Here is a 10,568-nt window from a genome sequence, read left to right on the forward strand (position 1 = left end):
GCATGTGGTTGTTGATGGCCACAGATTGTGTGCACAATAAAGATGGCACAGCCATAACATACTCTGCTCATTAAGGGAGGCAAATTGGTTTCACTTGGCCTTCATTTGTAACAAATGGGATCTTTGGGTGTTGCTTTTGTATGACAAACCCCTGCAATTAGTGCATATGAATTTGGGCACATAATGTTGATAGCACCAGTACTTGAAAATGATCCTAATTCTTGAACTGCTTCTCTTCTTGATTGAATTGAGGGGCTGTAGTAAGACCCGCCAGAAAATGTGGGTTTTTAAACCTTGCACCATTTATTTCTRTTAGCAGTGATGACAGTATTTTCAAGCTTCATTTTCACTTTGAGGGAGTTGGGGCTTTTTGCAATGTCTAATAATATGTTTGTGTAAACTGTGTTGCTTAGTTTCACATGTTCTATCTCAAGAGGAAGCCAAACTTAAGTTTGTTAATGTCCCAATAGCTGAATTTCCAGGTGTTGTTTACAAATAGGGGGTTCCAAGTGCCCAGTGTGATTAAAGAATATTCCACTTAAATCAAATACTCAACTGTCCCTCTTCAGGTTGCTTTAACCCAAAAGCAGACATGGTAATTTCTAATATTGCATAAAAAAATAAATAAAAGCACACACACTCCCTAAACCCGCTGTTCCTTCTTCTCTGCCCCCTGAACGCAGTCATTTTCTGCATAAGTAAGTTTTGGAATGCTTTTAATTTTTGAATGACRAGAAATACATTCCTTGGATACCTTTCATAGGCAAAGTTTGTATCACATTTGCTATAAACTTGCAGCTATAAATTGGTAACAAACTTTCAGTAACTTATTTGTAGAAGCAAAATACTTGTACTTGATAAAACAAATATCGTGGGACTCCTAAACTTTGTAGAGGAAATTTCCATCCCAAGACTTGAACCTCAGGGTTTACAATGTTTGACTTTGCCTCTGTAGATTTTCTTGGGCACCATCAGCAGTACTGTGTGTACAGCTCATCAAAATGCTTGTTACTTCTGCCCCAAGGATGAAAGAAAACAAAAAGGTGCTGTCTTGGAAAATTTTTCTCTCTGTCCCAGAAGATATGTAAATTACTCTATTTACTATAAATTACTATTGTTATCTTGCCATAGCTGTGTGAAGAATATTGTAGAGCGATCAGCATTTCCAGAATTCTCAAACAAAAGTCTAGACAGACTGAGGAAATCTTTTTTTCCTACATCCTCTCAAAATTCTGATGTGAAGTGAGGTTCCTGATCTCAGTTGTTGCTTTAGTCGTAACAACAGACAACTTGAAACTATTTTAATGTTTGTTTTTCTGGAATCTGGTACTGTGTCATGAGTGCATGACTCTGCACCAGAGCAATGTTAATGTAATGTGTTCTGGGYTTTTTTCTTTCAGTGATGCTACAGCCTTTTGACTATGACCCTAATGAGAAAAGTAAACACAAGTTTATGGTCCAGTCTATGTTTGCTCCAGCTGATACTTCAGATATGGAAGCAGTAGTAAGTATTGAAATTAATTTAAATGGATTGCTTTCTAATTGTATAATTTTGTAAGKCCTTTTACTGAGTTGTTTAAGGGTTGTTGTCAAGCCATGCTGGAATGGTCCTTGAAAGCTTTTCCAGATTTCCATCTCTGCATGGCAGGGAGTTTTCTGTTRTTTTGAGCCCCAGGAATCTTACACTGAAGGTTGGTGTCTCTGGTTCCTTCTTTAGGAAGCTGCTGTCAGTAATGGGATGCCAAGCCATGAAACAAGTAGTTGTAGTTTTTTGCAATAAATCCTTCTTTAGAAAGGCCAGCTTGAACCATATATTCTAAGGATATACAGAATATATTCTGAGTCTGTGCTATCTTTTATGTTTTATGCATCTGCTCTCAGTCTTGAGTCTTCTCTTGAGCTGCTCCTTTTGCAAGATGATGCAARAGGATGATTTACAAGTGTTGTATTTTTCTTTATCCCTACATGTGTCTGCTGTGGCTTTGGTAAATGAAAGGCCCTCAYGGAACCTGTCCTGTGGATTACAAATGAGAGCAGTAGAAATACGTAGGTGCTGGAGCAGAAAAGGACAAAAGACATAGAAATAAGATGTCAGGCCACAGTAAARCAGCCTGGAAAGGAGTAAACTATTTGTCAACTGGTGGCTTTCCTTTGACAGCAGGATTTGCCCCCAGAAGGCACAAGGAAGCTTTCTCTAGCCCAGCTTGAGAGAATATTCAGTGGCTGTTGAGGACACAATGTGCAAAGGAAAAAGATCATTACTCTGAAAGTCTGTGGCTTGTGTGTGCTACTTAAAAACAAAAAAGCCAACCCAAAAGAAACTCTACTGTATAGTCCTTGCAATATGTCTCTTCTTYTGAATAGCTTCTTAAAGCTGGGGTACTCTGCAGGTTAATAATTTCCCTTCTGAAACTGATTTATGGAACTATATTTGTTTAATGGGCTCAAAATAAGATCCAGTGGGAGAAACAGCAATAGTAATAAAATGTCTGCATCACTGGAAAGATAMGCCAGTCTGCCTTTCTTTCGAGCTCTTTAATTTTTATGAGTTACTTTATACCATGACAAATGTTATTCTGCTAGCAGAGAATATATTTTAGTACCTAGATGGGCCTTTCAGTTTTCCAAAGCTCTCCAGACCGATAGGATTCCTTTTCCTGTAACACTTTGATCAGTTCTCAGTTTTGTTACCACTCTCCAGATCTCTTCCTATTCTGGATGAACAGGTGAGACCAGTTATGGGAGTACTATAAAGYTTTCAACACCTCACAGGCAGCCAAGGAGCTCGAAATAGAGCTCTGACTTCAGCCCCAGAAGAGCTGAACTACGATTCAGCTATTTAGGATGAGTTAAATAGTACTCCAGGTTGCATGGGCTTAGCCATAATTTGTCACCTACTTGAGATGTGCTGAGGAATACCAAGAGACCAGGAGGATGGTCAGAGTGAAGAGGAGCATGTGAGAGCTCCAGGATATAAGTGTGGGCACTTCTTGCTGTTTGTTACCACTAAGAATAAATCTTTTCACTTCAGGGTTACAGCTGATASTGAGCAAAGATTTATTATTGCTGATCCCTGTTAAAAAGATTGCAAGGAATCTTGTTTATGGCAGCCTCCCCAGCTGAAGGGGAGAGAAGGWGTGAGGGGAAGTTACCCCTCTGTATGTGGCACATCTGGTGCTGTTCAAATGTTGATCCTGAAAAATAAGGATGTGGAAAACGAGGAGAGGGAGTAACAGCCCTGGAGTTCATTCCTGTTGGGAAGAAGAGCTCATGTGAAATCTGAAATGTTTGAATAGGAATTCCACTGGGCAAAGAGTTGAGAACTCACACTGTGATTGATTTGGGGGCTTGTTACCTTTCCCTTTCCTTGAATTCACCCCTCCTTTTTCTTCTTTTTTAAGCAGGCCCATAACTCCCCCATCTCTGCTAATTACTCTGTCRCAGCTCCCAATTCTCTCATAATTACCCGTGGAAGTTTCAGACTATTTAGAATGATTTGCTTCATAGTATCTGGTCTGTCTCCATGATACCACTCAGTTACGTATTTGATCTCATTTTTCATCCTGTATGTGGTTAATGGTACTGTGATAAACACCTGTGGGTTTTTTTCCTGAGTGAAATKATGTGATTTGTTTGCATAATACTCTGCATTTCCAATCTGTCTGATTATACTAATATGTTTCATATTAAATTAATATTAACTTATTCCAGTGGAAAGAAGCAAAACCRGAAGAACTCATGGATTCGAAACTTAGGTGTGTGTTTGAGCTACCAGCAGAAAATGATAAGCCTGTGAGTATTTTCAGATGCATATTGAGTGATTTAACTTAATACTACAGTAAATCTTGTAAAATGGCATGTTTATTCAGACAGCTGTATAAGCAAAAGACAGAACCCTCTGTTTCACTGCCTGGATGGCATCACCCTTTAAAAACACAATATTAACTATTTAAAATCTTGGTGATCCTTGGTGTAACTAGCAGCCAGTGTGGCCAATATAAGTGCAACAATAGCACAAAGCAATTTTTGAATTGATCTGTTTTCATTTAGTGAAAGGTCACAGGATAAAGAATATTTTAAAAAGAATTAAARATGCTGATTGCTGGTCGAGAAGCTCAGTTTTTACTGAAGCAGTTACAACCATCAGCAATATAAATTTGCCTGTCCAACACTCCCCTTTGCTTCCTTGGTTTTGAGGGATGGGAAATGTTCTTTCTTTTGATTTTGGCAAATAAAGTGATAGAAAGCTGGCGAGGAAGGCACAAAAGCAGTTAGGAATTACATTGCAATCCTGATATTGTAGGATCCTTTCTTAGGGTAATGGACATAGTAATTTCTAATGGARGTATGTAGTGTGCCATGCTGATAATGGAGTGAATAAACTGAAAAGTGCTTTGTAGTGTGCAGGTATTAAAGGCRCAGTGGTTCTACCTTGCCCTGGACAGTTTGTAATTAGGATTATGGAGTTGTTTGGGTATGGAGGGTTTTGTTTCCATGAAAGACCCTTTATAAAGTGCAGAGCATGGAGAGGATCCAAAGGCAAGAGAGGGAGCAGGGTTTGGAGGTCTGAATTTTGTTTCCCAACATGGGTTGCAAGTTCTTCAATCCCCCCAGAAACATAGAAAGGAGGGAGAGGGGAGTGAAAGCTGAGTGAAAGTGAAATCAGTGAAAAGTGGGACCTGGTCTAGGGATATGGGGATATATCTTTCTGTATATGCAGGGTCTGAAAAGTCGAGGTCATTCTAAATTCACACACTGCTGCTGATCTGGTGTTTTCTGGGAAAAGCAGTAAAGTTACAGAAAGCAAAATGTTGTTYATTTCTTTTGCTACAGGCACGTGTCAGGTGTGCACAGACAATTTTACCTGATTGTCCTCCTATGTATCAGGTGTGTGGTGTGGTGTTAATAACTAACCAAAAATCACTCTATCCTTTTTTAACAGCATGACATAGAAATAAATAAAATTGTATCCACAACTGCAACAAAGACAGATTCCTCTGTAATGTCTAAATCAATAAGTTCTTCTTTGGATGACACTGAAGTTAAGAAAGTAATGGAAGACTATAAGAGGCTTCAAATAGAAGTTCAGAGGTTACGGGAGGAGAATAAACAGTTTAAGGTAAAGATCGCTGTTGTTTTCTTTTCAGATTTACTCCTTTCCTGAAAAAGAAGCTTSCATCTTAAAGGTTTGGTTACCTGACCAAAGCACAATATTTTAATATTGTCTATAAAGTAAAAGATAATTGAGGTTTCTCTCTGTAAACTGTGAGAAGGTGCTGAAATCAATGGTTCCTTTGAAAGGAGGCACAAGTCATGCAGTCACAGAAGGTGATTGGGTAGCAACCCAGAGGAGTGCATTCCCTCTCTTTTTTTCTTTTCCCACCTCATTTCTCAGTCTGAATTAAGCATTCAGTGTTGGACTTGGCCCAGTTCTCCCAAACCAGTGGGAGCTTGAGGGCAGTGTTGTGCAAATACTGTTTCAGTAATTGCACCTGTAATGTGCTGCTGAAACGGCCAAATTAAGACAGATGGGTGGGAAATGTGCTTCCTGTCATATCCAGCACATGGCTGGGAAATCCACTGATTGAGAAGCCTTTATCACTGCTGYCAAATCCCTTTTTACAGTGGTTTGATTTGCTCTGAGTGGCTGCTTCCATAGATATCAGCACCCAGGAAAGTGTGGATGTTGTGATTTTTGCAGCCCAGTGAAAGGAGCTCTGTTCTTTCAGCTCTGCTGCTGCTTGGCTGGCTGGTGCATGAAGGAATTCTTGAAACCAGTTTTGTTTTGCACAGAAATAATAAGTGTACATAACAGACATGACCCTAACTTCTCCTTGTGTTCTTGTTTTGCCAGCGACTCAATACTCTTAAGTTCTGTATGGTTTTATTTAATTTTTTTGCAAATCAGTCTTGAATAAACACTCTACAGGAGCTATCTAGAGTTGAGCTGATGTCTTACAGTAACGTCCTTGATCGGTGAGCTCTTTGTTCCCTTTGTGGAGTGTTAAAAACATCTGTAAAACATCAGAAAGCAATGCTAAATCACTGCCTGCTGTCAGTGTCAGGCTGGAGTCACTGTCAGAAGGAAGTTAAAATATTTAAAATGAAAATGTGTTGTTTCTGTACAAAATTTGTTGTTTGTAAACAACATTTGATTCTTTACAAAAGTCAGTTTTCCCCATTCAGACTCAGAGCAGCAGTGAGGTATCGGGTAGCCTGTGGCTTTCAATGAGTAAATGAATTAACTAATTAATAAATAAGTTCACCTCTAGATCATGTAGGTGTCCCTTTTAAATTCAAAAGTGAGAAACACTGACATACCCTAAGCCCCTTCAACTTCACTGGTAATTTTTAAGGCTGCAGTAACTTTTATTAGAATTTTATTTATTTTTTTGAGTATAGACTGGAGACTTTTGCTCTGGTACCTTATACCTTCACTATAATACTGTACCACATTAAAAAATCTAACTCTGTTGCTTCAGCTGGACACACATTAGGTCACAAAAGACTCATTTGCTGCTCTCCTGAAGTGCTCTGAGTGTGTTGTGTGTGACTGGAGTGTGCTAACACACAGCTGTGCTGCACAACAGCTCARGGAGAGCTGAGGGGAGCTTCATCTCCATTTGAAAGGAGAATTTCTGCTGGTGTTCCACTGTTTTATCTGTTGTCTCATCTTTTAATCAGGTGAGCTGCCACAGCCATACCAAGAAAATAACCTAATTATTGCCATTAGTTTCATGTCAGAATGTCAGCGTTAATATGGTGGGGAAAACAGATTTCCCTTCAAGGGCTGGCAAGATTTGCTTGTGACATCTGACTTGGGGAATGATGAGTGCAGTTGCCTTGGGTTGTGAAAAATACACGACTTCATCTTGGTTATTTTGAGAAACATTTTCCCTGACAGCATYTTRCTTGCTTACARAGCRAGAAAAGCTCCTTCCTGCCATTCCYTCCATCGTTTCTCTGAAGTTCTGGAGCTCTCTCCAGACTCTGGATAAGAGTTCTTGTAGGGTCCTCATTGCTTCCCCATTCCTTTAGCAGGAGAAAACTTCCAAGAGTGTGGCTTTTGCTGTGGATGCAGAATTCCTCTCCTGCCTCACAACCCTTCAGGATTATTCAGCAAACAGAGCTCTAACTTAGCTGGAAATTAACTTTCACCTATTCTRTAACACCCACCTAAATAAATATTATAAGGGTGAATATTTAAAGCTTTTTTTTTGGTAGAAATAATCAATATCTCCTCCTTTAGGAAGAAGATGGACTGCGGATGAGGAAGGTACCCCAGACAAACAACCCAATATCTCCTTCTGCAGCTGYTGTCAAGGACGAAGGGCTCAGCTCCAGACTACTTGCTTTGGTGGTTTTGTTCTTTGTCTTTGGTGTAATTATAGGAAAAATAGCCTTGTAGAGGCAGCATGCTGGAAATTGTAAATTGGTTTGATGGTTCTGCCATATCATTGGATTAAATTTATTCATAACAATGTTTAAAAAAAAAAAATTAATGTATGACATCTCACAGGTCTTGCCTTTAAATTACCCCTGCACAAATACTATGTAACATAATCTAGAAAGTTCAAAATGTACGGTGAGGGAATGAATGAAAGAGAATATGCTTCAGTGATGAAGGGGGGGAGAAAATCCTGATTTAACACTACAATGGAATATTGTATATGTCATTTTAAACATTCTTAGACCCTGGTACATGTTGCTGGATTACCTCTTTTTWAAAAAAAAAAAGAAAAAAAAAAGGAAAACTAGAAAAAACTCTTCCTCCACTGCTGGAGCTGGCCCTAGGGATGTTTGGAGCTGGGTTAGGCAGGAGGTGTTGATAACTTCTGTAAAATACGTTAATCCACCATTCTGCTCATCAATTTAACAGTTTCTGTCAGTGTCTTCAACTCTGTGCAAGTTACCAATTTCTTGGCACTTACATGAGTAGTRAGAAGCTGCAAAGATTTGTCTGTGGCAACACTGAGGGAGCTGAGCAGCACCAGGGGCTCGTTCAGAATAAAGGTCAGCGCCTTGTTCTCACCAAGGGACCAAGCTACATTGCTGTTGGTTCATTTAGTTGAATTMAAATGTTATTCAGAGATGTTTAATGCATATTTGACTTATTTAATGTATTTCATCTCATGTTTCCTTATTGTCACAAAATTGACTAATACTTTGTGGTATGAAAAGGCACCTGTTCAAAGCCAGTGACTAGAACTAAAAATTTGCTGCTGTAGTGGTGCAAGATTCCTCTGCCTCCTGATGTTTTGGGCACTACACAATTGTTGAGAGTTTTGATCATCTGAGCATTGGGGAAACAGTGGTCAGGAAACTGCTTTTGTATGTAAATAAATCTATCTAGGGGAGAAACAAAAATATTAGTAGTAAATTAGTCCTATGCCGTAAAAGACCAATCCTGTTTGACTATGTAGCATCTTAAAAAAGAAAAAAAAAAAAGAAAAGAAAAATCAAATAAAGCCCCCAAATTAATGTTTTCTTTGTTACTTTTGTCCTGTTCTCACAGTTTTAGAGGTGGGGAGGAAACAGTGTTCTCTTGTCATCTCTGTTTATGGCATAAGGAAATTTGCAGTCTTATTTCAGGGTAAATTTCTTTTTTTTCCAGACTAATTTAAAATCAAACCACACCACCCCATCATGAGCCTGACACGCAAAATTTGTTCAGAATTATCGTGTTGGCTGCTGAGGTATAAGGTAACATCCACTTTCCAGGTTAGTTGGGTTCAGGAGTTCAGKAACTTGACAGCACCTTCAGAGTGAGATAATAAAAGTGGTTTTGTTTCTAAGCTTCCTTTTACCACAAGGTGCACAAATAAATAAACTCAGTGTGCTTTAACATGATGGGTTCAGTAAATTAAACAGTTTTTGAGCAGGTAAATTCACATCTGTTTTCCAATGGTAAACCCAAAAACCTTCAGTGACAAAATTTTTTGTGGATTTCATTACAAGATGAAGCTGAGTCTTTTAAAAATGACTCGTGTCATTCCTTCCATATTGCTGGGATTTTGTGAAGAATCTGTTGGAGCTGCAGTTTGTCTGCTGCACTCCTTGACCTTTGTGTTTGTCCCACTCGTGTCTCAAGGGCTTCCTCCTCTGCAAGTGCAAATAAGTTAAATTTTATGTGAGGCTTAATAAGAAAATAGGTGGAAAAAAGCCCCGTAATTGGTGTGTTCAGCTTGTGAACACGAGTCTGGAATTATTTTGAGGAGATTCAGTAGAAAGGGAAGGTGTATTTTTTAGCATTTTAAAGTTTTGGTGCCTTGTCTGCTCAGAGGGAAGGGACAGAGCCACGGCAGCCTGGCTGCAAAGGGCAGGAAAGGTGRGAGATGAGCTGGAAAGGACAAAGCAGGGAGTGTATGGACAAATTGGGCAGAATTGATCAAGGAAAAGAGAATTCCCAGGCAGTAGAAGCTGAAGAAAACTTTCTAATGAAGCTTTCTTTTCAGAAAGAGAGGGTTGTGAGTGATACTGCAAAGTTTGTTTTCATGGCTTTGAAGAATATATTTAAAAAAACYTTTGCTGAAGGGAGACTGAGATGTGAAGTAGATTTTTTTTAAGAAGCTGTAAATATCTTGTTTTCTTGTCAAAATTCCTGATTTACTTTAAAAAAATAAGTTTCTTTGAGAGTCCTTTTTCCTGCTTAAAAACAGCCTAAAAAGAGTTGGTTTAAAAAAAGGAAAAAGAAGGCTGTCTTTGCAGGATAAAGGGGAGGATTGAAGCTTTGGAATGGTCTCCTGTGAGTATCTGTAGTGATGTTCCAGGCAGGTTCCAGCTTGGAACTGGAAATGGTTCACGAGCAAAGCTGTTCCTTGTGTTTGCACTCTGGGATCATAAAGAAAACCCAGAAAACCCTCTCGTGCTTTTCCAGATTCAAACACATGAGCAAGGAGACCAGGGGAGGATTGCAGTGTTGGTAACATCTGCTGCTGGGCTGACCCACACAATCAATGCTAAACAAGACTCTAAAATTTACTGCTTGTATTTTTGGAATTTAACAAAATCCTGAGGTCTTCCCTCACCATTTTTGACAAGAGCCTGAACAGAGTAACCCAGAATTGTCTGGGTAATGCTTCGCTTTGCTGAGCTTAAAATAAAGTGACTGATAGGGGAATCCTCACTCCCTGTTTGACCAAACCCTTCTTTCATAGGCAGTAGRGAGAAATCTTAAGGATATTTTTTCTTCCAAGGTTCCTAAAAGGCCAGTCTGTAGATACAGTACAAATATAGATTGGATGGATATTCTTATGCCACCTGGATCTTTTTGTAAATTGTTCCTTCCATGACAAGAGCAAATGTTCTCATGAAGTATTCACACAAAGTGAATTATTCTGAAGGACATTGTACATCTTAGGAAGTTGTGCACAAACCATAGAGTTGCTAAGTAAGATTTTTGTCTGGGGTGCTCACACAACATCCGATATTAGAAACCTGTGATTGATTCATGGTAGTAGAAATCAAGTTATTACTAATTAATTATTGTCCTTGCTGTTTAAGATGACCACTTGCACATTTATTGTTAATTTTTGTAACACCCAGTAGAGGCTGTTTGGTGCACTCTT

The 10,568-nt window shown here is 39.0% G+C and overlaps 1 protein-coding gene across 1 annotated transcript in view; it reads left to right on the plus strand.

The window, feature by feature from the left end:
• VAPB (VAMP associated protein B and C) overlaps positions 1 to 8,459 on the plus strand; it is a 28,214-nt gene extending 19,755 nt beyond the window's left edge. Inside the window, exons 4-7 of the mRNA XM_057378142.1 lie at positions 1,401 to 1,504; positions 3,712 to 3,792; positions 4,943 to 5,119; positions 7,250 to 8,459. Of these exons, the coding sequence (XP_057234125.1) occupies positions 1,401 to 1,504; positions 3,712 to 3,792; positions 4,943 to 5,119; positions 7,250 to 7,408 (521 nt within the window). The 3' untranslated portion in view covers positions 7,409 to 8,459. The remainder of the gene's footprint in view (positions 1 to 1,400; positions 1,505 to 3,711; positions 3,793 to 4,942; positions 5,120 to 7,249) is intronic.
• Positions 8,460 to 10,568: the final 2,109 nt, after the last annotated feature.

This window comes from Malurus melanocephalus, unplaced genomic scaffold, assembly GCF_030028575.1.
Source record: "Malurus melanocephalus ecotype Western Australia unplaced genomic scaffold, MMel_1.1 scaffold_341, whole genome shotgun sequence".
Taxonomy (NCBI): domain Eukaryota; kingdom Metazoa; phylum Chordata; class Aves; order Passeriformes; family Maluridae; genus Malurus; species Malurus melanocephalus.